The sequence below is a fragment of the Danio rerio genome, chromosome 1 (assembly GCF_049306965.1).
Source record: "Danio rerio strain Tuebingen ecotype United States chromosome 1, GRCz12tu, whole genome shotgun sequence".
NCBI lineage: Eukaryota > Metazoa > Chordata > Actinopteri > Cypriniformes > Danionidae > Danio > Danio rerio.
The window spans coordinates 710001-737944 of NC_133176.1; the positions used below are offsets into that span (position 1 = coordinate 710001).

The 27944-nt window shown below is 39.3% G+C and overlaps 2 protein-coding genes across 15 annotated transcripts in view; one reads left to right on the plus strand and one right to left on the minus strand.

The window, feature by feature from the left end:
• tpp2 (tripeptidyl peptidase 2) overlaps positions 1-9154 on the plus strand; it is a 25503-nt gene extending 16349 nt beyond the window's left edge. Inside the window, exons 22-29 of one of the 3 annotated variants that reach the window (XM_005168010.6) lie at positions 562-640; positions 4096-4137; positions 4875-5023; positions 5516-5612; positions 6018-6148; positions 6659-6866; positions 7143-7262; positions 7471-9154. In XM_005168010.6, coding sequence (XP_005168067.1) covers positions 562-640; positions 4096-4137; positions 4875-5023; positions 5516-5612; positions 6018-6148; positions 6659-6866; positions 7143-7262; positions 7471-7560 — 916 coding nt within the window. In that variant the 3' untranslated portion in view covers positions 7561-9154. The remainder of the gene's footprint in view (positions 1-561; positions 641-4095; positions 4138-4874; positions 5024-5515; positions 5613-6017; positions 6149-6658; positions 6867-7142; positions 7263-7470) is intronic. The other 2 variants (XM_005168011.6, XM_002660321.8) reach the window with 2 other exon arrangements.
• Positions 8569-27755, minus strand: mettl21ca (methyltransferase 21C, AARS1 lysine a). 12 transcript variants are annotated; one of them, XR_012404969.1, is made up of 13 exons: positions 27540-27755; positions 23591-23757; positions 22826-22910; positions 22594-22733; positions 21953-22070; positions 19491-20111; positions 18484-18647; positions 17348-17382; positions 16969-17092; positions 15133-15746; positions 12526-12674; positions 12019-12142; positions 9397-11784 (listed from the first exon to the last, which is right to left on the minus strand). XR_012404969.1 is itself a non-coding variant. In XM_073949287.1 (12 exons), the coding sequence occupies exons 3-12, from the start codon at positions 22893-22895 to the stop codon at positions 11396-11398; spliced, it is 2568 nt and encodes an 855-aa protein (XP_073805388.1). In that variant the 5' UTR covers positions 22896-22910; positions 23591-23757; positions 27540-27755; the 3' UTR covers positions 8569-11395. The 12 variants fall into 12 exon arrangements, 5 of the variants coding, with proteins under 5 accessions (XP_073805388.1, XP_021331593.1, XP_073805387.1 ...); XR_012404974.1 differs by lacking the exon at positions 27540-27755 and adding an exon at positions 25424-25494 and having other exon boundaries at positions 18484-18638; XR_012404965.1 differs by lacking the exon at positions 27540-27755 and adding an exon at positions 25424-25494.
• Positions 27756-27944: the final 189 nt, after the last annotated feature.

Sequence of the window (27944 nt, forward strand, 5' to 3'; positions counted from 1 at the left end):
TTGTTCTATGGTTGCTATGGTAACAACTACAGTAATATAAACAAAAAGCAGTACTGCAGTTTTCTACAAATATAGAGCATACCATACTACAATACAGCACAGTTTACTGTGCTAAAAATGAAATGTACTACAGTTTTTATTACAGTTCATCAGTTTGCCATAGTTAATACTACAGTAGAAAATAATGTGGTGTAAATATTATTATTATTATATATACAGCTAATACATTTCCTACACATTTACGTTACTGTAATATACTGTAGTTCAAAAACACTGTTTACTACAACTTACAGTACTTTTTTATGAGTCATGATTCTTCAGAAATTATTCTAATTGCAAACTACTTGAATCTAAAAAATAAATTATCAACTTTTTTTTTTATTTTTTATTTTTAGATATTTTTTTGAAAAAACTGAAATTTGTCATTTTAAAATAAGTCTTCATAGTTTAATAGTTTGTTTCAGGGGGCTGAAATGCCATAAAGGCAGTCTATAATTTACCTAAAGAGGGTTTATATTCACCCTGCGACAGTCGATGCAGACGCTTGTCTCTGTGTTTCAGGATCCCTAAAGGCTCCGGTCCAGGCGGGTTCATCTCCGGCTCTCTGGTTCTGCCCAAGAGTGAGTTCGGCAAAAAAGCAGTGAGTCCCAGTCTCTCAAACACTGTAGATCCAGCTGATCTGTAGCCCTGCATGCTCCCGCTGCGCTCCCATCAGCCGCCTCTGCTTCTAGAGGGGTCTTCAGCTCACACCTAGGGGCTTTATTTATTGTAGAATTTTGTTAATTTTTTATTTTATTTTTTTACTTTTATATTATTTTATTTTATTTCATTTTTAGATTATTTTCATTCATTCATTTAGTTTCTTTCAGCTTAGTCCCTTTATTAATCAGGGGTCACAACAGTGAAGTGAACATATGATTCCAGCATATGTTTTACACAGCAGATGTCCTTCCATCTGCAACCCAGTACTGGGAAACACCCATACACTCATTCTCACACACACTCATACACTACGGCCAATTCACTTAATCAATTCCCCTATAGTGCATGTGTTTGGACTGTAAGGGAAACCGGAGCACCCGAAAGGAAACCCACGGCAACACGGGGAGAACATGCAAACTCCACACAGAAAGGCTTGTATTTTTTATGTTATTTTATTTTAATTAATTTATATTTTTATTTATTTTTTGGTTTTATATTTTGTTTATTTGAATTTTTTATTTAGTTTATTATATTATTTTTTATTTTATTTAGTGTGTATGTATGTATGTATGTATGTATGTATGTATGTATGTATATATTTATTTATTTTAAATAATATTTTATTTTGATTTATCTAATTTTGATACTTTTTTTTTTTTATTGACAACCAGGGATTAATCTGATCATTGTTTTGGGGATATCTGAATAACAAGGAGTTATTTCTTCAAATTCTGTGTTTTTCGTTTTTTCACAGCATTGACTGAAATTAGATTTGACACCCTATAGAATAATTGTTTTATATATGCATGCCTTTTTATATCAAACTTTGGAACTTAATAAATTAATTAATTAGAAGAATGTGGAGATTACAGCTAATCTGTCAAAATTGTCCCCACATAAGTAGCAACAGAAGCTGCATTACAATTGCATAATGCTGAAATGAATGCTCACACTTCAGTGTTCAAAATATTATAATTAATGTAAATACCTTAAATATTAAAACGCTGAAACCACCAATAGGTGGCAGTGAGTCAGTTAAAAAGTGAGCCACTGAATTATTCATAATCTGACTTGCTTTCACACTATTTCTGATGGCAGAACTGCTGTGCTGTGAACATTATTTAATTGACTTTTTGCAGAATCACTTTTACACTTGTGTTGATGTTCAGGAGAATTGGCACATTCTCTTGTGACACTGGCACTGCTTCACCATATCATACCAACTCATGCTCACCCCATATTGAATTCAGCGCGCCCTGCTTCTGTTCTTTTTTAGAGTGAGTCACTGTAATGTCAGCTCTATGTCTGCTTCAGCAGTTATAATTATGCCTGTTGCACATTTCTGTTCACCTTTATGATCTGATCAGTTTTGGGTCTGTTGTCTGTGATCTGCTGCTGCTGGTGCTGCTGGTGCTTCACTCTGGATCATTTGAGTCTAGATATTGTTACGAGTGCAGTAACAAGACACAGCACTGATATAAGAGCATGCTCCACTCTCACTCTGTTCCACTGATATGGTGCTGGTGGCCAAACTCTGAAGAGATCTGATTCTGGAGCCTGTAAGCCTGAGTTCAGCTTAGATGATGTAGTGCTTGGAGATGTGCATTATTATATCTGCATCACTGCTTCTGTCTGCACTGAATGTACATAATGCTGGTGTGTAAATGCACAAATATATGACTGTAAAAGCTGTGCTGAAAATGCTTGCATGCATCACTTAACCCTGTGTAAGGCAATACACACACACACACACACACATGCACCGGTGTATAAGGGCAGCACAGATCATCTATCTGAACTCCAGCACAGTGTCTGTGGTGAAGGGCTTTTGTTTGTCTGTCAGAATGATTGTCTGTCTGACCGGCTGCCTGTGTGTCCAACTATCTAAGACTGTCACTGTCTTTGTCCGACTGTCTCTTACTGTTCGTCCTACTGTCTCTTTCTGACTGTACTTCTAACAGTATCATCCGATTGCATCTCTCTGACGGTCCATGCAACTGTATCCATCTGACTGTATCCGTCCGACTGTCCATCCAACTGTATTTGTCCGACTGTATATCTGATGGTCCGTCTGACTGTATCCATCCCACTGTATCCGTCCGACTGTCCACCCAACTGTATTTGTCTGACTATCCGACTGTATGTCTTATAGTCTCTGTCCGACTGTCTGACTGTATATCTGACCGTCCTCTTGATTGTATCCGTCCCACTGTATCTGTCCGACTGTCCACCGAACAATATTTGTCTGACTGTTAGTCTGACTGTATCTATCCAACTGTATATCTGACGGTCCATCCAACTGTATTTGTCCGACTGTAAGTCTGACTTTGTCTGACTGTCTCTGTCCAACTGTATCTCTCTGACGGGCTGTCCGACTGTATCCGTTTGATTGTCTCTGTCTGACTGTCCATCCAACTGTATTTGTCTGACTGTGTGTGTGTGTGTGTGTGTGTGTGTGTGTGTATATGTGTGTGTGTATATATATGTGTATATATATGTTTATATATATATATATATATATATATATATATATATATATATATATATATATATATATATATATATAATATCTGACTGTATGTCTAACAGTCTCTATCCGACTGTCTGTCCGACTGTATCTCTCTGACGGTCCATCCAACTGTATCCATCCGACTGTATCCGTCCAATGGTCTCTGTCGGTTTGTCCATCCAACTTTATTTGGCCTACTGTTAGTCTGACTGTATCTATTCGACTGTATGTCTGACTGTATCCGTTTAACTGTCTGTCTGACTGTATTTCTCTGACGGTCTGTCCGACTGTAATCCCTCTGACTGTATCTGTCCCACTGTATCCGTCTGTCTAACTCTCTCTCTGTCTGATTGTCTCTGTCCGACTGTTGGTCTGACTGGATCTCTCTGATGGTCTGTCTGACTGTCTCTGTTTGACCGTCTGTACGACTGTCACAGTCTGCCCCACTCTATCGGTCCGTCTGACTTTCTGTCTGACTGACTGTGTCCAAATATTTGTCTGACTTTTTTTTTTGTCTGATCGACTGACAGTCTGTTTTTTTCTGACTGTCATCCTACCTGTCTGTCCATCTGACTCTCCATCTGAGTGTTTATTTCCCCCCCCCCCCCCTCTCTCTCTCTCTCTCTCTCTCTCTCTCTCTCTCTCTCTTTCTGATTGACTGACTGATTGTTTGTCTGGCTGTCTTACTGTCTGCTGAGGTCTGGTGTCTGTCTGTGATTCTGCTGCACTTACAATCAGTCATGATGATGTCAAGGAGTAGAGAGCAGAGGTAGAGAGGACAGTGTGTGTGTGTGTGTGTGTGTGTGTGTGTGTGTGTGTATGTATGTGTGTATGTGTGTGTGTGTGTGTGTGATTCTCTCTCTGATGTGTGTTATTCTGACCAGCAGGGACAAGCTTCAGCCAAACGACAAGGAAAATTTAAAAAGGTACTGGACGGGTAGAGATACAGAAAAACAAAACTTCTGCCTTTTAATTTCATATTTATACAGTAATGTACCAGTTAATTAATCTATTTATGATCCATAATACAAGCTCAAACTTCACAGTAATGTTCTGTATCACAGTAACTTGATTATTTTTGCTGGAATCTGATTAAAAATGCAGTGCAATAACTGATTAATTATTTTTCTATTAATTTTCATGTTTTATTTGTGACCTTTTGGGCTTAATAATCATTTCAAAATGCAAACCAGTGGTCCAACACCAACAGAAAACCTATCTATATTTAAAATGATTTTGTAAAGTATGATTTATGATGTGTATGAAATTAAATTTACTGAAAAAACATTAAGCACATGCATTATATTGAACGTTAATATCGTTAAAATGAATATTTCTGACGTAATTGTATAGTTTTATTTCATTTATTATTCTTTATACAACACTTGCATTTATGAATATTTATTTAACTGAAAATATATAATATCTACATCATATTTGCCAACACACACATACACACACACATGCACACGTGCGCACAGAGAGAGAGACATCATTTTCATGTCCGTCATTAGCTTGCGTCTGTTTGACAAATTCAGACCTCATATGATTGGAATTGAGTCTGTATTTCTGATGATCATGTTAGTCATCTGCTTTAAGCCACATGAGCAGATGGACTGATGGATTGTGGGTAATGTTGTTCTTCTGTGTTGTTCTGATGCAGGATATCGTGCCAATCTTTTACCACCTGGTTCCTGCTCCCAACAAAAGCAAGAACGGGAAGGAGAAGGAGAAGGACCCGGAGAAGGAGAAGGACGTGAAGGAGGAGTTCAGTGAGGCGCTGCGGGACCTGAAGATCCAGTGGATGAGCAAGTGAGGCTTCACACTGTGTGTGTGTGTTCGCGTGTGTTTGTGTGTGTGTGTGTGTGTGTGTGTGTGTGTGTGTGTGTGTTTGTTTGTGTTTGTTCGTTTGTGTGTGTGTGTTTGTGTGTGTGTGTTCGTTCGTGTGTGTTCGTTCGTGTGTGTTCGTTCGTGTGTGTTCGTTCGTGTGTGTTCGTTCGTGTGTGTTCGTTCGTGTGTGTTCGTTCGTGTGTGTTCGTTCGTGTGTGTTCGTTCGTGTGTGTTCGTTCGTGTGTGTTCGTTTGTGTGTGTTCGTTTGTGTGTGTTTGTTTGTGTGTGTGTTCGTGTGTGTGTGTGTTCGTGTGTTCGTGTGTGTGTGTGTGTGTGTGTGTGTGTGCGCATGCGTATGCGTGCGTGTGCGTCTTTGTCTCTCTGTGTGTGTCTTTGTGTGCTTGTGTGTGTCTGTGTGTGTCTGTGTCTGTGTGTGTGTGTGTGTTTGAGGATTTATTGAGTGTGTTTGCTCAGACTGGACAACAGTTCACTGTATGAGGAGCTGAAGGAGGCGTTTCCTACACACCTGCCACTGCATGTGCAGAGACTCCATCAGCTCGACTCTGAGAAGGTACAACACACGCACACACACACACGCACACACACTCTTCTTATTTCTTTTACAGATATATATATATATATACGCACAGACACTCATATGATCATACTCTTATGATTACAAACACACACAAAACACACAGACACTCTCATACATACACACACACACACACACACACACACACACACACTCGTGCATACAAAGGCACACACATACATACACACAGACTCATATACACAAACACAAATGCACCCACACCCATACATGTGTACACACACACACACACACACACGGACAATCTAACATACATAATCGCTGTCATACATACACACATTCATACATGCGCACACATACACAGAGACAATTCCTCATACACTTACACACACACTCACTGAGTGCATGCGTCTGCTCGTCCAGGAGCGTCTGAAGCGTCTGCCGGAGATTGTATCCGCTGCAGAGTCAGTGATGTCACACATCGATCAGACGGCGCTGGCAGTGTACCTCACCATGAAGACGGACCCACGGCCCGACGCCGCCTCCATCAAGAGGTACACACACACATCATCATTCATCTGTGTGTGTGTGAACACAATTATTAATCCTTTTATTTATCATCACACACTGACACTGAAGCACACATTTGACCTAGTGCTATTTTACATCTGTCACACAGCCGTCTGTAGCTCCGCCCTCTTCTGAAAAGAGCACAATCTAATTTGCATTTAAAGCGACAGTCACTAAAACACCACAATTAGGATCAAGGCCTGAAAGGGTCAATTTCAGAGAGCTGGAGAACATTATCTGTGTGCTGTTCTCAGCTCACACTCAAACACACACACGCACACACACACACTATACAGAGCATAATAGGTGTCCTTTAATACGTGTGTGTGTGTGTGTGTGTGTGTGTGTGTGTGTGTGTGTGTGTGTGTGTGTGTGTGTGTGTGTGTGTGTGTGTGTGTGTGTGTTTGTGTGTGTGTGTGTGTGTGTGTGTTTGTGTGTGTTTGTGTGTGTTTGTGTGTGTTTGTGTGTGTGTGTGTGTGTGTGTGTGTGCGCAGTGATATGGAGAAGCAGAAGGCGTCTCTGCTGGATGCGCTCTGCAGGAAGGGCTGTGCTCTGGCGGATCAGCTGATGCAGACGCCGCTGCAGGACGGGGCCAGTGCCGGACAGGTGAGCAGCTCGGAGGAGGAGTCAGTGGGCGTGGCCAAAGCTCTGACGGACACCTTCTGGGAGCTGCAGAAGTGGGCGGAGCTTACAGACTCTAAGGTACAGCACTGGCAGATATTCACTAGTGCTAATGCAAGTCAGTGTGTGTCCTGATTATCATGATACAGCACCATTGTATAGTGTATAGATATATTTATCACATGTAGAAGACTGTTATTTTACATTTTAAAGTATAAACTCATTCATATCTGATCATAATTCTCACTTTATTTACATTGTCAGGGCAGATATTTGTCTACGCATACACACTCATACACACACACTCATACACACTCTACGCAGCCCGACTGTACATCCTATTGTTGATTTGTGCAGGTTTTGTCGTTCTCCTATAAGCATGCGCTGGCCAATAAGATGTACGCCAGAGCCTTGAAATACGCAATAAAGATTGTAGAGGACAAACCCAGCAGAGAGAACTCCAAGAACTGCTTACAGGTGAGAGAAACACACGTGGAGGAAGGTGTGTGTGTGTGTGTGTGTGTGTGTGTGTGTGTGTGTGTGTGTGTGTGTGTGTGTATATGTATATAATGAAGATGTATGTGTATATATAATAACTGTGTGTGTGTGTGTGTGTGTGTGTGTGTGTGTGTGTGTGTGTGTGTGTGTGTGTGTGTGTGTGTGTGTGTGTGTTCTCCGTCTGCAGCTGATGCGTTCTCTGGGCTGGACACACTGCGTCTCGTTCACTGAGAGCTGGCTGCCGATCCTCTTCCCGGCAGACTTCACACCCTTCTAATCATCACACACAAACACACACACTCCTGTTTTTAACCAAGAGGAGACTTTTAATGCCTTCTGGATCATCACAATCCAAACCTCATATCACACACACACACACACACATACACACATACACACATCCCTCACGGACCCCATGATGCCTTCAGTGTGTGTGTGTGTGTGTCTGGCTGACTCTTCATCAGGACGTGTGTTAAACACATGCAGTCTGTGGACTGACACATGATTATGAACTATTTTTCATAACAACAGTACAAGCGTAAATATATACGGCAATATGATGGACATCGAGTGTGTGTGTGTGTGTGTGTGTGTGTGTGTGTGCGTGCGCTCACATTTCATTCATTATTATTATTATTTTTTAGGTTTATTTTTATTTTTATTTTTATTTTTTTTGGTGAAATCCCCCTCCTAAAAAAAATTATATTTGGACTTAAATTATTTTGTTTAATTTAAATTATTACCTCTTTAGGTAACTGTCATTATATTTAAATTTTTCCCCCTTTTGATTTTTTTTTTATGTGAATTTTATTATTTTCATTATTTTATTTTTTCCTCATTTTTTTGTGAATTTATTTTCTATTTTTTATTTTTTCTAGGCCCTTGTGTGTGTCAAATGTATGCATGTTTCCTAAACACACGGGTCTCTTCATGTGCCGTTCTCTCATCCGTCTGCAAGTTTTTCTCTCTCTGAGCCTCGACTCATTTCCTTTTGGTCTGTGTAAAACCGAGACATTTTTCTTAGCGTGTTTGTGTGTGTTTGTGTGTGTTTGTGTGTGTTTGTGTGTGTGTGTGTGTGTGTGTGTGTGTGTGTGTGTGTGTGTGTGTGTGTGTGTGTGTGTGTGTGTGTGTGTGTGTGTGTGAGCCTTCATTCAGGGTTCAGACACAGTAAACACAGAAGACTCGACGCCAGCATTCATGCTCACATTTTCAGCAGCTCCTCCAGATTCACTTTCTTCTTCTGCATTCAAGCACATCTCCTCTGTGGGTCGCCACTTTTTTCTATTGTGTGTGTGTGTGTGTGTGTGTGTGTGTGTGTTTGTTGATGTTCAGGGTGATGCGAATGGCAGGATCTTTAAAATGGCCTTAAAAATTCACAATCATTAAAGGGACAGTTCACCCAAAACCGATATAAGAGATTGTTTCAGTTTCTTTTGTTCTTCTTGCAATAGCAGAACATTCTTCAAAATATCTTATTTTGTGTTTGCCAGAAGAAAGAAATGCATAAATGTTTACCACCACTTAATTCGGACATGTTTGTATGTTTTGGCGTGTACTGTCTCTTTAAATCCCGTCCGTTTCTGCACTCTTCAGGAAATCTCATATCAGTCTGTATTAAGAAACCCTTGAATATCCTCAGATATATTTATGGATGTCTTGTATTTATAAAGTACAGATGAAATCTAGTTAATGCCAATATTTTAAAGTCCTTTTAATTCATGCATAGAGTAGTTAGGTGTTCTTTTATATCCATTGCTATTGGTGGAATGTTTCAGAAATGACAGACGGTTATTTTGTTAAATGTGCTGATGATGATGATGATGATGATGATGTATTTGAGGAAGATATGGAATAAAATGACCTGGAACTGACTTAATATTTGTATTTAATCACACTCAGGCTTTATTCAGGAGTTTTTATTGACTTTAATGTATTGTTTTTATTGTTTACATGTATAGTTTTCAGTGATATGCTCAGTTGTTTTTGTGTGTAGCACAATAATTCATCTTTTTATTACAAAATGCATTTCATATTAACTTTTAATTTTTTTAAGCGCAGCGTCCTCCATCAAGACACGGTAAGACATTTTCATAATATTTCACACTGTTATCTCCATTAACCTGTCTCTTTATTTCATATTTGTGAGCCAACAAATCACTACTTATTAAAAATTGCTTTTATTTTGCTTATTAAAAAATATTTTGAAAGCTGTAAGTGTTATTAGCTGCCAAATCTACTGCAGAAAATCCCCATCATTCTCAGCCCGTTTCCCCCACTATAATAAACACATTCAAGATTTGACAAACGCAATAATTAAGCACAGATACATACAATACAGCACACACACATGAAATAAACAGTCTTTAGATACAGTAACTGAATAAGATGCAAATAAACACTGTATAGTCTTGATTCTGTGCATTTTTAAATACAAATAATGTTGATCATTCTTAAAATGTTATTTTTTTTGTGTCTGAATGCTTTAAACTTGTTTACTTGCTTGTTTTATTGCAGTATGATGATGTATTTCCGACTTGAACTGAATATTGAGTAGGGGTGGGGTTCATTTCTGAGCTCCGCCTTTTATCTTTCATTCACAGCAAAATAATGGTTGGAGGGGCGTGGCTAAACATTATTCACCCAATTGAAATGTTAGCAGAGTAAAGATGACCTATTTCCAACTAAAACTGAATATTGATATGGAGTAGGGGGCGTGGTTTATTTCTGAGCTCCGCCTCTCATCTTTCACACAGCAAACTAATGCTTAGATGGGTGTGGCTAAGCATTTTTCACTTAATTCAAATGTTAGCGGAGTGAATATTGAGTAGGGGTGGGGTATATTTCTGAGCTCCGCCTCTTATCGTTCACTCACAGCTAACTAATGCTTGGATGGGTGTGGCTAAGCATATATTACACAATTAAAATGGTATTGGAGTTATGATCATCTGTTTCTAACTTAAACTAAATATTGAGTAGGGGGTGGGTTTATTTCGAAGCTCCGCCTCTTTCAGTTACAGCTAACTAATTGTTGAAGGGGCGTGGCTAAGCATTTTTTTTTACCCAATTCAAATAGTAGCAGTGTGAATACTGAGTATGGGGCGGGGTTTATTTCGGAGCTTTGCCTCTCATCTTTCACACAGGAAACTAATGGTTGGAGGGACGTGGCTAAGACTTTAGACTTCATTTCGAAGACGTAAAAAATTCAATAAATAAAATTATTAAGCAAAGTAAATAATACAACTCAATACAAAACAATTGTAACTTATACATTTCCATGTCTGAAAAGCAACAGAAAAAAATGGTTCAGAAACAATAAATAATAATCCACAACAATAATCAACAAATTAACTCCATAGTTTTGTCATCTCTAATAGTTTTTTGTATGTTTGTGAATATTGAGTGGGGGCGGGGTTTATTTCTGAGCTCCGCCTCTCATCTTTCACTCACAGCAAACTAATGCTAGGATAGGTGTGGCTAGGCATTTTCCACCCAATTCAAATAGTAATAGAATGAATAATGAGTAGGGGCGGGGTTTATTTCTGAGCTCTGCCTCTCATCTTTGACCCACAGCAAACTAATGCTTGGATGGGTGTGTCTAGGCATTTTTTTTATCTAATTCAAGTGGTAGCAGATTTATGATTACATATTTCCAACTAAAACTGAATATTGAATGGGGGGCGGGGTTTATTTTTGAGCTCCGCCTCATCTTTCACTAACAGCAAACTAATGGTTGGAGAGGCGTGGCTAGGGATTTTTTAACTAAATCAAATAGTAGCGAAGTGAAATGTGTAGGGGCGGGGTTTGTTTTTGAGCTCTGCCTCATCTTTTACTCACAGCAAACTAATGGTTGGAGGGGCGTGGCTAAGACTTTCCCAATTCAAGTAGTAGCAGAGTGAATTTTGAGTAAGGGGGGGGGATTATTTTTGAGCTCCGCCTTTCTTCTTTCACTCACAGCAAACATAAGTTTGGAGGGGCGTGGCTAAGCATTTATCACCCAATTCAAATGGTAGCTGAGTGAAAATTAAGAAGGGGGAGAGGTTTATTTTTGAGCTCCGCCTTCTATTTTACCTGTACATCAAACTATTGGTTGCAGGGGCGTGGCTAAGCATTTTTCACCCATTTCTAATGGTAGCAGAGTAGATCCTCACCTCCTCCAGCTCTGTCAGTAATGTGGTGTTAAAAGCTTTCTGGAAGTCCCGGATAAACGCCCTGTCGGACTGATACCGGAGCTTGTTTGCGAGGATGACAGTTGTCCCACTCTGACAGAAGTGCTGCAGGGTTTGGAGCAGCTCGCTCAGGCAGTCGTGATGATAGACGGTGTCAGCTGCCAGAATATAATCATAATGGTGTGAGGAGCGAGGGAACATCTGCTCCAGTCTGTGTCCCCATTGCAGAGCGGAAACCTGAGGCTCGTATCTGCGCCACCCGCGGGTGCTCCTGTTCACATTACACCTCAGATTACCCAGGAGTTCTGGCAGGTCCGTGGCTGTCACTTTAGCACCTGTAAATCAGAGCTGTCATTTAGTGTTCGGGGTTTAAAATGAGTCTAAATCAAGGCATTGATTGATAAAACATGCCACGCTATTAACAACTGGCTTATTAGCATATTCATATTTACATCTCTAATCTTACCTGAAACCTTGACCGAAGTTCTGCCGTACTCTTAACCAGTAACCACTGACCCCTCAAAGGGAAGTTCACTAAAGAGAAGTGAAATCGATTTTGCTAGACTTACCCAGAAGTGTGGCCACTATTGAGACGAGGCCCGTTCCCGCTCCGAGCTCCAGGGTTGATTTATCCAGTAAACTGATCTGCTTTTGCCCTGCTTGGGTGTCCAGGAATCGGCAGAGGGCCAGTGCCTATTGGATTAAAACCATATGATCAGGATCATTCCTGAAACACTTCATTAAAATCTAAAGGGAGCAGAGCTTTTACAGTTCTTAGTCCAGTGCTCTGGAACTCTGCACGCATCCATCAGAGCATGCTTCACACCATTGCCTTGATATTCATACACTGTAAATAATCTCTGTTAATGAACAGTTTCCATATTTAGTGATTTACTAGTGTTTTCCTTTATTTCTGGGTGTGTTTTGCATTATGGGATGTTGATCTCTGCTTTCGACTTTTGATGTTGAAAAGCTCTCAAACAGTGTTCCACGCACTATCTGCGCTTTTCAGACACAACACTCTTGTCTTCCTGATCTAACAGTGGTGTGTTAATGCTGAATGTGTTGATGCTCACCGCTGGCCACACCACTCCTCCATAATGATCTATAGACTCCTGAATCTTAATTTCATGTCCCAGAAAGCTGTAGATCTCCTTCCCCAGACTGTAGTAGACTGTGGGAGCCCAGGATCTCCGCTCGGGTGGCTTTGAGTCAACCGATTCAGCTGGGGGAAAGAGGATCACATTGATTCATTTAGCACAGGGGTTCCCAAACTTTTCAGCACGCGACCCCTAAAATAACAATACCAGTGACTCGCGACCCCCAATATCCCCTGAGGTGGTTATAAATACAGAAAACTTGCATGCAATGGCGCACACACACACCAATAGACCAAAGTCTATTCTTCGTTTAATTTTTTACATGTATTTCAGTGCTGTAAATGGGCCAGAAAGTTTAACCTGGTATTATAAAATCAATCTGCTGCATCTGACGCTATTGATGTCTTTAAAAAAATAATGTATTTACCCCAGGATCGCAATCCAATAGAACAAGTAAATAAGCTACTATAGTAACTATAAACGGCTGTTTTTTTCTCATCAGTTGGTTATGGATAAAATATGGTAATTCTTATGGTTTAATAATAATAAGTAGATTTTTGGAAATCACCAGGCGACCCCCCCCTTCATTGTTCCGCGACCCCTCAAGGGGTCCCGACCCCCACTTTGAGAACCACTGATTTAGCAGACAAAACAAACATCCATATAAGCAACTAAAGCCAGGCTCATAGTGCAAATGTATTCAATGATTGTAGCTTGTCGGACTGTATGAACAGGATCGTTATGTCACACTCATGGGATGTTTTTCCCCTGTTTTTGCAGTTCAATTATTTGAACTTGTGCGGTGGACATGATTGCACCAATATTTGCTTCTACTCACCTGTTTGCATTGACTTTTTATGTAGTTTACTTGCACGAATACTTCATTCTGTGTTTGGTGTTAACCCACACCTCAGTTGTCATAATGTCAGTGTGCAACAATCCATACGTACTAAATAATGGACATGCAAGACTAAACCAGAGTTTGACGTTATTCATCAGTAATGCGTTCAGTAAACTGCATTCTGAAATAAAACCTAACAGTAAACATAAACAATCTCAATCGTAAATTTTTCTTATAATATAAAGCCAGAAAAACCTTGATTTGATATTTCCCTGCGGTGGTTTAATGTTGTCGTCATTGTTGTAATCAACCTATTGGTTTAACAGTGGTCATAGTTCAATCACTCTGCAGGAAAGATTCTTACATTTTCGGACACACCTGAGGGAACATTTGACCCCAGCGCTCATTAATTGGCTGTCAGTGATCCTGTTAAACCAACCATCAAAACCACAGTCAAAGCAAAGAGCTTAGAATGACCAAGAGGCGACACTCAATAGAAGGTTCCATTGCAACAGCAGCGCCCAGCAATTTTGGAGTAAAAGCGATCGGCTGTCCATTGGATATTATTGCCGTTGCAATGGCGAGCAGCCGCTTTGTTTATCATTTATTTAGTTAAAAAGCGCATTAAAGCTGAGATGCAACCTGAAAGACGACAATACAACACTTACTATCACAATCATCAGCACTTTTAATAGTTTATTTTACAGACTTATAATATGCTGTTGTTCTATTGGAGTTTTCATTCCAAAATGGCTGCTGCACCATCTAGTGGCTGTTTCCCAAATTGCACTAGAGTGTCGCCTCTTGGTGATTCTATGCTTTGGTCAAAGTCTGAAGTTGCTGAATCTTTTATGTCAGTATGTCAATGTACTTCCAACTGAAATGCAGTAGAGTAAGGGGTGGGGTTTTCTTTTTGCGCATTATTCCCTTGCAGAAACCTTACAATAAGAGGGGCGTGGCTTAAGAATATTGTGTTTGAAGCTTCAAACTGACATCAGAAAAGGAGCCAATCCAAACGCAGAAGCAGATGCTCAGACTTTAACATCTTTATCAGTGGATTAAATTGCACAGAATAATTGTTCACCTGTAGAATAATAATATGCAAATTTAGATTTCACACACACTTTAAGCCTAGGGTTACAGGAATGTTTTAGGATTTCCAAATTTGTCTTAAATTAAATCTAACTCAACATTTTTAGTGGTGTTTGGGTAAATCTTGACCTCTCCATTGGCTGCAAGCAAGCCGGTGTTGAAGGTCTTTTATTAAAGGTGCCGTATACTGCATTGGTCTAACGACTTTAATTGTTCTCTGGTATCTACATAATAGGTTCATGGCTTCAATAAGTTCAAAACATGTCCATAAATAGTTTAACAAGCCTATTTATTACGCCATAAATTACCCCTAGAATCTAAAGGTCCATGATTGACCATATAATACAAATTATACAAATATAAACCCAATCCAAGTAACATTGACCTATTTTACTCACCAGATCTGTTGTGGATAAAGGTTAAATTATAATTAAACTTAACTAAAGAGAGTGATTTCACCACTGGAATTTACATGAAAATAAGGAAACAGTGGTCTCACGCTCGCAGTATGTCCATTTCCATATCCTGATCTTTTATCATTCTACTATGCCTTAGTATACCCAGACTTTCCAGGGCACATTTAAAGGTAGTAATTATAGCCTAAATTGCACAATGTGAGCCTGGCTTTACCTGATATTCGCACTCCTAACCTTCTTTGAGCTCCTCATGCTCTGCAGATCTCCCACACTCCTTTGGTTCTTCATAGTCTTGCTTGTCATTTTGCAGTCTATGATCATCAACACACTCCAGCTCATCCTCCACATCATCTACAGCATGTTCAGTCTCTCTTATAGACTTTACTTCTCCAATATCTGACTCAAAGTCAACATTATACTCATCTTCCACATCATTTTCAGTCTCTCTTATAGAGTTTGCTTCTTCAATATCCGACTCAAAGTCAGCATCGTCCTCCTCTCCCTCATTTATCTCCTGAACATGATGATCTTCCCTACAGGTTCCTACATAAATCCTCACATCGTCCAACTCCTCAAGAAGTCTGGCATCGAAGTATCTGAAGAAGTCATCGATGAAGCTCAGATCTCTGGCATAGCGGACTTTGTTTGCCCACACTAGAGTAGTTCCAGGCTGGCAGAAGTGCCTCATGGTGGCCATCAGCTCTGTTAGATAGTCGTGATGATAGACTACATCTGTGGCCAGCACATAGTCGTATCGGTGTGTGGATTTGGGGAAGGTTTCGTCCAGTTTTTCACCCCAGAAAAGCTCTGTGACCCGTGGCTCATATTTCCTCCGTCCTCTTGTGTTCCTGTTGAGGTTGCATGTCAGATTACTCAGAATCTCAGGTAAATCCGTGGCAGTTAGTTTGGCACCTATAGAGCAGTTTCAGTCATTATTCTGAAAATGTACACCACCAAACACTAATGGACCCTTTTATCATGAGAATCATGTTAAATGTACTGTAATGCAGTGTGTCCCTCACACACGCAGGAATTCACTCATTGTAATTTAATGCAAAGATGATATAATTCATTCAGAAATGCAGCGGGGACAATAAGTATTGAATACATCACAAATTTTCCTCAGGAAACATCATTCTAAAGCTGCTGTTGACTTGAATGTTTTCCTAGATGTGGGTAACAACCATAGAAATCCATGAATGTGAAGAAAACTAAACTAATAAGCGTACAAATGTAGTACATAATATGACGCAGACAAAGAGTGTTGAACACATGAAGAAAGGGAGGTGTATTTGTGCAGTGAAGGCCCAGACAGCAGCTGGAATCTCTCAGTGGTTCTTCAGCAAGCCTCTGCCCTTCCTCAGAGTAAATAAACATCAGCTGCTTCAGTCCAACATCTACATCAGCAGGAGGATGAAGATCAAACCATTTCAGCAAGATATTGATCCAAAACACAGCCGAGGAGACTCTCAGATGATTTTAGAGAAAGAAAATTAAGCTGTGGAATGGCCCAGCCAATCACCTGATCCCGAATCCAATAGAGAATACAGAATAAAGCTCAGATTTGATAGACGAGAGCCACAGAAGCATCAGGATTTAGAAACTCTGTTGGAGTCTGTAAGAAACTCACGGAGAGGCGTCTTTAAGCTGCGGATATAATATAAACCATTAAATACGTTTCAATAGTTCAGTGATTTCTCCTGTTCAGTGTCATTCCTCTGTTATCATACAGAACTAATTCTTCAGATTTGTTTGTTGTTTTATTTTTATGTTTGTATTGTTTGAGTTTTTACCAAAATCTAGTTCAATTCCATGTCAAAAGCCAATAATATTCCCAATATTCAATACTTATTTCCCCCACTGCACATATAAATGTTCATGCGTTTTTATTTCCAAAAATCTAAATATTAAAAACATTGAATGAATTAAGTATTGAATGAACGACTTAATTAACTTTCAGGAGGTTTAAGATGCTGATGACCATTAAACGCATCATAACAGTGTTGTGAAAAGGGTCCATTATAACTGTATGTAAATATATAAAGCATTATAAATCTCATGAACACTGACCCAGAAGAGTGATGATGGATGAAAGTAAGCCGGTTCCAGCTCCAAGCTCGAGAACAGATTTGTCAAGTAAATCAATCTTTTGTCTGCCCTCTGGTCTTTCCAGGAATCTGCAGAGAGCACGCGCCTATAGGAGAGAGCATGCACACACTGCACTTTAAAGATGGAGCATGCTTGTTTTGCAGGACTCTATAACTGTGGAAGGCTTTGAGGACTGCCAGTCTTATTCATTTCATTGATTTCTGCAAAATATTCAGGATGCACTATTAGTAGATTAGTTATTAACTCTGTTGCTGTGAGATTTCAGTCAGTTCACTTTTTAAAAACAATGATGTGATGAATATGCAGTGTGTATGTGTATGCAGAGCTGTTTTAGACATACCATGTGGTATCTGGTTTTGAGGTTAGCATCTGGAGCTAAAGCACAGAATGGTGGAACATGTCAAATCTGTTATCCTCAACTCTGTTACATGGGTTATCAAAAGGCAGAACAATCTGGAAAGCATTGATGGAAAAAAGCATGTGACTTGCTGCAAGGGATGTCACTTCATGTGGTGAAAATCTCTGGAAGGCACTGAGGTGCATTATTTTTATTATTCATTCATTCATTTTCTTGTCGGCTTACTCCCTTTATTAATCCGGGGTCGCCACAGCGGAATGAACTGCCAACTTATCCAGCAAGTTTTTACGGAGCGGATGCCCTTCCAGCCGCAACCCATCTCTGGGAAACATCCACACCCATTCACACACTCATACACTTTGGACAATTTAGCCTACCCAATTCACCTGTACCGCATGTCTTTGGACCGGAGGAAACCCACGCGAAGGCAGGGAGAACATGCAAACTCCACACAGAAACGCCAACTGAGCCGAGGATCGAACCAGCGACCTTCTTGCTGTGAGACAAACGTGCTACCCACTGCGCCACTGCCTCGCCATTATTATTATTATTATTATTATTATTATTATTATTATTATTATTATTATTATTATTATTATTATTATTATTATTATTATTATTCTCTTGTTAATTCATGCAAAATGTTCAGGATTCACCTATATTAGATACATTAGTTGTCTTTTCTGTTTTGATATTTCTGTTGTCATATTTCAGTCAGTTTCTCATTCAGTATTTATGAACAATAGCATGATGAAAATGCATCAAATAGTGTTTCAGACATGATGTGGAGTCTGGTTTGAGGTTGGCATCAGGAGCTAAATCACAAAATGCTGGGAAATGTCAACTCTGTTACTGGTTTAAGAAGTTTAACAATAATTAGTAACAGAATTAAATGTTCCCTAAACTAATTAAGCTATTTGCATCATTTTACATTAACGACAGATTGTCTGTTAATAATAGACAGTCAAGTTGAGCATTATTGTCATTGCACTACATGTGTGGAAGTAGGTGGGATAATTACAGGTTATGGAACATGAATGCAAAATGCTTGGCATGCACACATAACTCTAGAGTGTGTCTCATATATTTGACTCGTTTGTCTGCAGCTGAATACTCACCGCTGGCCATATTGTAGCTCCATAAGAATCCAGCGCCTCCTCAATTGTGATGGTCTCCCCCATGAAATGATAAACTTCTTTCCCAGGTCTGTAGTAAATAGTCGGCGCCCATGATCGCTTAATGCACTCGTCTTGTTTGTCCTTCTCTGTGCTTTCTCCTTTCTCTGAAAGATCAAATCAGACTCCAGTTCATTATAGGCCAGTCTTTCCCAACCCTGTTCCTGAAGGCACACTGACAGTACACACTCAACCTCTTCCCAAACATTCATTCATTTTCCTTCAGCTTAGTCCCTTTATTCATCAGGGGTCGCCAATGCAGAATAAACTACCAACTATTCCAGCATATGTTTTATGCTGTGAATGCCTTTCCAGCTATAACCCAGTACTGGGAAACACCCATACACACACACACACACACACTCATACACTACGGCCAATTTAGGTAATCAATTCCCCTAAAGCACATGTGTTTGGACTGTGGGGGAAACCAGAGCACCCGGAGGAAACCCACGCCAACACAGGGAGAACATGCAAACTCCACACAGAAACACCAACTGACCCAGCTGGGACTCAAATCAGTGACCTGAGTGCTGTGAGGCGACCACTGAGCCACCATGTCGCCCTCTTCCTTAACAAACACACCTGAATCAACTCATCAGAACACTAGACGAGACTCCAAAACCTGAAATGAATGGGTCATATATAAGGGAGACAGCCAAAGTGTGTACTGTTGGTGTGCTTCCAGGAACAGGGTTGGGTAACACTGCATTAGGCAGCATCACTTTAAAACACAGGTGTCAAACTCAGTTCATGGAGGGCCGCAGCTCTGCACAGTTTAGTTCCAACCCTAATTAAACACACCTGATCAAACTGATTGAGTCCTTCAGGCTTGTTTGAAACCTACAGGTGTGTTGGAGCAGGGTTGGAACTAAACTGTGCAGGGCTTTGGCCCTCCAGGAATCGAGTTTGACACCCCTGCTTTAAAACATTCAAAATCAATTACTGACCCAATTTCTGATCTGCTAATGTTGAATCCTTCAGTATGCAGTCTTTATTTTCTTCACTCTCCTGTGGTTCAGGGTTTGAGCTGTCCTCAATATCATCCTCCATCTCTAATGTTTCCTCCATATCAACCCTTAACTCTTTAAACTCTGCATCTTCATTTCCACATTCAGGTTTCTGTTCTCTAAATATTTCTTCATTAAAGTCTTCTCCCTTCACTTGTTCTTCATCCATTATTTCTGACTCTTTTGCGGTGGCGGCGTAAATCTTGACCTCTCCGTCGTCTGCAAGTAATCTTGTGTTGAAGCTCTTTTTAAAGTTCTCCACAAACAGCAGGTCAGTGCCGAAGCGGGTTTTGTTGGCCCATATGAGTGTGGTTCCCGGCTGGCAGAAGTGCCGCATGGTGACCAGTAGTTCTGCCAGGTAATCGTGATGATAAACCACATCCGCTGCTAATATATAGTCGTATCTGTAGACCGAGTGAGGGAAGGTTTTCTCCAGCTCGTAGCCCCAGGTGAGCTCCTCCACCTGCGGGGTGTACCTGCAGCGGCCGCGGGTGTTTCTGCACAGGTTGGCTCTCAGGTTCCCAAGGACGTCCGGCAGATCAGTCGCAGTGACCCAAGATCCTGGAGGAGAAATTACAGGTAATTATTAAAGACTATATGTTATAAAGGGCCTCACCTGTTATTGTTTTGTTTGTGTGTGAATGCACAAGTGTATGGGTGTTTTCCAGTGTTGGGTTGCGGATAAGTTGGGGGTTCATTCCGCTGTGGCGACCCCTGATTAATAAAGGGACTAAGCTGAAAAGAAAATAAATGAATGTTTTGTTTGTTGTTGATTTCTAAGCAGGTATGAAGGTTTTTTTGAGGTGATTTAACAGGTAAGAAAACACCTTATTGTAGGCCTCGTTTAGGAACCAGTTGTAAATAAATATGGGAGCCATTTCAGTAATATTATAGTAATTCAGTCATTTTTTAAACAGTTGGTGAATGTTTTTGAAGCTGATTTTACAGGTAATTATTAATATAATGGGTCTCATTTATGAAGCATTTAGATATATAGGTGTAATTTCTGTATAACAGAACTGCTCAAACTCGCCTCTAGATGCACAAATGCTTCATATAGATCAGATTTGATGGTGGTGTATAGCTGTCAATGGGGTATATGCACACAGACTTTACATTTTCAGCCAGCCAGCCTCTTTCCATTATAAAATCGCCATGTTTAAGATCCGATTTCTTTAAAACTCAATGATCTTCCCTGCCTTATAGATATACAATATGAAGTGGGTCTCAAATCGAGCAAGAAGCACTGTATTAAATACCATTTCCCCTGGCCATGCCTTTAAAATATGACTTTATTTTACTCCAATAGAGGGGCGTCATGGTGACTCGGTGGTTAGCACTGTCGCCTCACAGCAAGAAGGTCTTTGGTTCGAGTTCCGTCTGGGTCAGTTAGTGTTTCTGTGTGGAGTTTGCATGTTCTCCCCGTGTTGGTGTGGGTTTCCCTCACAGTCCAAACACATGCGCTATAGGGGAACTGATCAACTAAACTGGCCGTAGTGTATGAGTGTGTGTGTGTCTGTGTTTCACAGTGTTGGGTTGCAGCTGGAAGGGCATCCGCTGTGTAAAACATATCCTGGATAAGTTGGCGGTTCATTCCGCTGTGGCGACCCCTGATTAATAAAGGGACCAAGCCGAAAAGAAAATAAATGAATGAATTGTCAATAGAGTTTCTGCACTAGCATGCAGGTACTGACGGTGCATGCAATTACACAGTCTTTCATCTCGTTTTACGCTTGAACGACTAAATGAATGCCTAAGTCTGTTTAACTGAGTGTATTTTAATTAAATTACAATATCGATGCTGTAAAAGGAACCGTATGATATTGAAAACAGTCACATTAAGCTTTCAGCAGAAGTCTGTCATTGGCTGAAAACACCAGCTGTGCAGATACCCTGTTCTGTTCTTCTGCACTGGCTCATATTTTTCTTTAAAGTTATTTTTGTTATTTGAATCGATGTTTAAAAATCTTGTAAAAGTTAAATGAAATAGTTTTGTTGTAACCACCCAACCAACCTGACCTTGTGTAATAGTATTTGCCTGTGCATCAAACTTCATGCGCTTCCAAGACGAACACAGAAGTGTTGGGAAGCATTTTCGCATATTAGGGATCAGGTGTATGTTTGTTTATCACCAACTAACAATTGGAAAATATGAACGCTTTTATTGAATTCATCTTTATTTCTCCAGCACTTTCACAATGTAGATTGTGTCAAAGCAGTTTAACAGATTATAGTGTACTGAAACAGTGTCAGTCCAGTGTTCAGAGTTTAAGTTCAGTTCAGTGTGGTTTATATTTCACTCCTGAAAGTCCAAACACTGAACAGCTTTCATGAATATGTAAAGTCAGAACAGCTTTATGAGTGATTTACACTCTTAATGTAATTATGATTTCAATGCTTACCCAGCAGACTGGCCACGATGGACACCAGACCCGTACCCGCTCCAATCTCCAGAACCGCCTTGTCCAGAAGATCTATCGTCGATTGGTGGGACTCGAGGTAATGACACAGAGCCAGAGCCTACATCATAATTCATGCATGTGATGATGAAAAATTGAGTTGCCAACATTTTATTTAGCTGAATTGCTAATATAATTTAAATCAGCATGAGCCGGCAGATTTTTGACAGAGAATGCTGCTCCTGTCTCTGTTCATCTAAAACTCCACATCTATAATCCTCTTAGTCTATGCTGACATCATCTTCAGCAGCTCAAACACTCTAATGGCGAATGGACAGACGGCTGCTTCTCACTCAGGGCTGCTGGACATGCTAATGAGATGGAGAGATGGGCACTAGTGGGCGGGGCTTTCCCCTCTGATGACACGTACAAAGAGAGTATGCCAATCAAAGTGTGTCTGCATCAAGTCTGATTATAATAAACACAATTAATTACTCTTCACCATTAGAGGCTGCTGGAGATACACACACTGCTGGGTTTAAACCCAGTATAAAAGTGATTTCTATATAATAGGTCCTCTTAGTAATAGTCCCAGAAACCCTGATGGTATCTCAGTATGTAATAAGCAGAAGGTCTGGTCTCACCGCAGGCCAGATGACGGCACCGAATGAATCCAGAGATTCCCAGATTTTGATCTCTTGACCAGCGAAATAAACGATCTCCTTCCCGATGGTGGACAGAACACTGGGCTCCCAGCATGCTTTGCGCTCACAGGCTTCACCTTCTGCTTAACATAATTAATGAAACACAGATGCATTCCCATTCAATGCAGATTCAGAGCAGGTCATCTTGCCTGTGCATTTTTAAGTTCTGTACCTTCATCTTCATCTTCTTTTCTGTTCATCTTTACTGCAACTCCTGCATTTCCACACTGAACACCTTCCATAATGACTTCTGCTGCCTGACAGGACAAAATATTTTCAAATCATCAAAACATAATAAAATAAATACATATAAATATAAAAAACAAAATAATATATAGAGGTAACTGGTGATCGGGGACCTTTAACCAGGACAGACTACTGTGCATAGTTTTAGATACATGATCAGCATTTAAAGGAACTTGACGCTGGTGAATGTTGTAGCAATTACATTGTGTTTCCAATAGGTGGCGACAAACAACCATCAAAATTATGTCACTGAATAGGTTTTTAAAAATGATCCACCTATAATGAAACAGGAAGTTTTATGTGTAAATTGTTAAATCAATAACTAAACATAAATATGATCTGTTGTACAAGATGTTAGATTTCTATATTTAGCATATCAGCAACAGTAGCAAAGATCATTTTTTTTGTATTGAATATTTTCCTTTTCAGCTGGTTCTTTCTTGATTTTTATCTTTACACACACACACACACACACACACACACACACACACACACACACACACACACGCACACACACACACACACACACATATATATGTATATATATATTAAAAAATATATATTATATATATATATATATATAAGTTGTTACTGGGAGATATTACTAGACTTTGGTACTTTTGTGTTGACTATATTGTTATTAATTATATTGTGATCAAAATCAACAAAGTTACCATATAAGGTTCCTCACCTGATAAAGGGTTGAAGCTATTGGCCAGAAATGGTGTGGGAGGGGCTTGATTCCATGGGGATTTAATGGATGGTTGTGGTTTGCTATTGGTGGATCACATATGAGTGACAGGTCGACTCCGCCCCCACATCATTAAGCACCAATCAGAGAAGAAAAGAGATTAGGTTCTGTTAAAGGAGAGAAAGTGATTTTAATTCATGAATTTAAAATAAATCAAATGTTAGTGATAGTAATAAACACATTACTCCATAAAATGGCATTTTGATTTCATGGAGAAAATATATATATATATATATATATATATATATATATATATATATATATATATATATATATATATATATATATATATATATATATATATATATATATATTTTTTTTTTTTTTTTTTTTTTTTTTTGGTGACTATAGCTCATAAATCAGTACCTGAAAATTCAGGGATGTAGCAAACACAAAATGCATGCAGTGATTTTTATGATTTCTCAATTAAAGACCTCAGAGCTTCAGCTTTAATGCATATTAATTTATTTATTAATGCATATATAAGAAATGCATTCATGCTACAGACAGATCAACAATATGGAGATGAATGTTTGCCTCAGCCTTCCTCAAATGCAAACAACATTATAAATCAATGACAAAAAAAATTAACAAACACAAGTGCAGGGATTTAATTTCTCAATTAAAGACAAGAAGGTACCTCAAAACTTTAGCTCTACATGCAAGCTAATAGTGCACTAATAATTAACTCATAAATAATAAATGCATTCATGCTGCAGTCACATCAACAATGTTTAGTATTTATATTTATAATGATAATAATAAATAATAAATTAATCATAATAAAAATAAATAATAATAATATTTGTGTTATTGTTATTATTATTATTATTATTATTATTATTATTATTATTATTATTATTATTATTATTATTATTACTATTAATACTATAATTAGTATTATATTATTGTTACTATTAATACTATTAACCAGAAAAGATGTACTGTTGGTGGGGATATTAGATGGTTGTTTACTATTGGTGGATCACACATGAGTGACAGGTTGACTCCGCCTCTCATATCATTACACACCAATCAGAGAAGAGTTTAGGTGGTGTTGAAGAAGAAGAGGTGATGAAATAAATCCTTAAAACAAGAAATAAAATCACAATTCCCCATTATATATTAGATTGTTTGTCTTGTTTCTATTCCAAATATCTAAAAAGTCTTAAATCAAGAAGAATTTTCTAGACAAGCAAAACATATTGTCTTGTTTTCAGAAATAATATGCTAAAATTAGGGGAATTTTTCCTTAAAATAAGCTAAATAATCTGCCAATGGGGTGAGCAAAATAATCTTATGTCAAAAGGAAAAACAAGATTATTTTGCTTACCCCATTGGCAGATTATTTAGCTTGTTTTAAGGAAAACCTCACTTAAATTTGGCATATTATTTCTGAAAACAAGACAATATGTTTTGCTTGTCTAGAAAATGCTTCTTGATTTAAGAATTTTTAGATATTTGTACTAGAAACAAGACAAAAAATCTAAGTAAGAAAAGCATTTTTTGCAGTGTATTCTTGATTTCATGACAACTTATTTTATTTCAATGTTAGTTTTGTTGATGTATGCACAAATAAAATGGCTAAAAATTCAATTAAGTAGCAAAACACAAGAGCAGGGATATTATTTCTCAATTAAAGACGAGGTAGCTCAAAACTTAAGATGCACACACAAGCAAAATAGCACACTCATTATTAAAGCATATAAGAGAAATGCATTCATGCTGCAGTCAGATCAACAATATGGAGATGCACATTAATCTCAGGCTTACAGAATTTCCTCGAGAAAAGCATTTCATTAAATCCTGTTGGGTCAGTCTGCTCTGGTTTTGTGGTTATTTGTGCAGAGCATCGGCCGCTCAGCAGTGTTTATACTATAGCGTCACACTGCAGGACTATATTTATCAGAAGATTCATGAAGCAATGGCACTAACACACACACACACACACACACACACACACACTGACATGATGAGGAGATCTATTTGAGGAAAGCAGAAACAAACACTGATAATCCAGCTGTACAGATGCCTGCAGCTGGAGGAGCGCTGAAAGGTGATTCACAACACTGATATAGGAAAACACTGCAGGAGGATATACCTCATTATAAATCATATTTGAGAGATTATACACAAATTAATCACAGTATACAATAAACATATGTATCTTAAAATGGTTAAGAGTTTACAATAATTTGTTTTACAGCCTTTACAATAAGGTTGCATTAGTTAATGCATTTCCTAACAGGAATAAACAAATCAAATCACTTTATTGTCACATCATCAGCAGATCGTGTGTTATGATGAGTGAAAAGCTTAGGTGCTGGCCCCAGACTGTACAAAATGCAAAGAGAGCAAATATGATGACGGCGATATATGCAATGAATAGGTGTCCACATGGTTGTAGGCAGTATTGTTTCTAGTATGGGTTGGTTAAAGTGCAGTGCATGCTACATATTGATGGTGTGCAGTGAGGCGTGTGGAAGAGTCTGTGTGTGTTGTGTTAAGTGTTCGTCAGCCTGATAGTCTGAGGGAAGAAGCTTTCCTTCAGTCGGTTGGTGCGTGACCGTGCTGTGGAACCGTCTGCCTGAGGGCAGCAGAGAGAAAAGTCTACGGCTTGGGTGGCTGGAGTCACTGATGATTCTCTTGGCTTTCCTCATGCACCGCCTGGTGTAGATGTCCTGGAGGGAGGGAAGCTCACTTCCTACTACGCGTCCCGCAGTTCGCACACTCCTATGTAGGCCTTTGCGATTGCTGCTGGTGCTGTTTCCATACCAGGTGGTGATGCAGCCAGACAGGATGCTCTTCACAGTGCAGGGGTAGAACCAGCGGAGGATGTGGGGGCTCATGAACAATACATGTGTTGGTTCATGTTAGTTAATAGAAATATAGTTCATTTTGAGTTGGTTTACTCACGGTGCATTGACTAATGTTAACAAGCATGACGTTGGATGTTAAAGGGGTGGTCCACTACGATATCATATTTTATACTTTAGTTGATGTGTCATGTAGCTGTGTGAACATAAACAACATCTCTGAATGTAAAAAGTTCAATGCAAAGGGAGACCTTGGGTTTTACAGAGTTAGCTTAGCAAAGCATACAATGAACGAATTATGGGGACTACAAAAAATACTTCCTCCCCCTGTGAGATCACAAAAGTTTGTTACTGCGCATCCAAACTGCGCATGCAGGTAAGGGTCGTGGCCAGAGGCGCTGTAACGTTATAGCAGAGATGAAGCTAAAAATGCGTCTAAACACTGCTGTTTCCACAGAGCTTCGTGTGTTTCTGTATTTGGGCTTCCAAAGGACACGACACAAAGACAGAAGTGCTCACAGTTCAATATTAATTATGTTCCAGAGAATTATAAAATACACAGCACGCATGATCTGACAAAACAGCTCCAGAATCTCTGTTCAGTGCTGGATTCGGCTAAAATCTCCTCAAAGCAGAAGTTGTGATCAACAATCGGTAAGTGTTTTTATTAGTTAATATTGATCATGACAGTGTCTAGCGTTAACGATATGCTAGCAACGATGTAAACAATGGGAAATGCTGCTTTGCGGGCAAATGATTGAGCTACAAATTCATATTTATCAGTCAAACTGCTGTAAACACACACACACACACACACACACACACACACACACACACACACACACACACACACACACACACACACACCACCAGCATGTTCGTGTCTCTTATGTGTGTGCACGCGCGACTGCATTGATTGTCTTCAGGCAGCTTTTCCATGCATTACACATCTCAGATAATGAAGTCGTAAAAGATATGTGGATGATTCATATTACTTACACCTGCATATTCCGGATACATGTGAAAGCCGTCATGTAACGCATAGAGTTAAAAAAAAATACAGGTTAGCTCACCTGACTCGTGGTCGCAGCAGAATAATAAATCGAGGCTCAACAGGTCGCATCCCACATCTTGTGCTTTATTCTTCTGTCATGATATACTACAGAAAACCACTTAATCTGAGCATCAGAGAAAAAGAAAAAAACTCCCGTGCACATGCGCTTGCTATAGAAAGTTCACACATTCACACACACACACACACACACACACATAGACACACACACAATGGCAAACTCTTAAAGGAGCCGCACCCCATTTTCACTGGTTACAGACACTTGTCAGATTTTATTTTAGAGCAGGCAGGAGGTTGACTGCATGTTTACACAGCAGAAAAGTGCGTGCTTTTACGGGCGTGACGTGGAGCCGATCCACGAATAGCAGCACATTATGACGATGACCAATCAGAGTCACTTAAGGGC

Bases quoted from the DNA above. Each gene is read 5' to 3' on its own strand.
- mettl21ca (XM_021475918.3), bottom strand. From the start codon at position 22,895: ATGGAAGGTGTTCAGTGTGGAAATGCAGGAGTTGCAGTAAAGATGAAC. The intron at 17,093-18,483 runs GTGAGTATTCAG...TCTCTCCTATAG, and splicing joins GAGCTACAATATGGCCAGCG to GCGCGTGCTCTCTGCAGATT. The intron at 11,785-12,018 runs GTAAGTCTAGCA...TCTGATTTACAG, and splicing joins AATAGTGGCCACACTTCTGG to GTGCTAAAGTGACAGCCACG.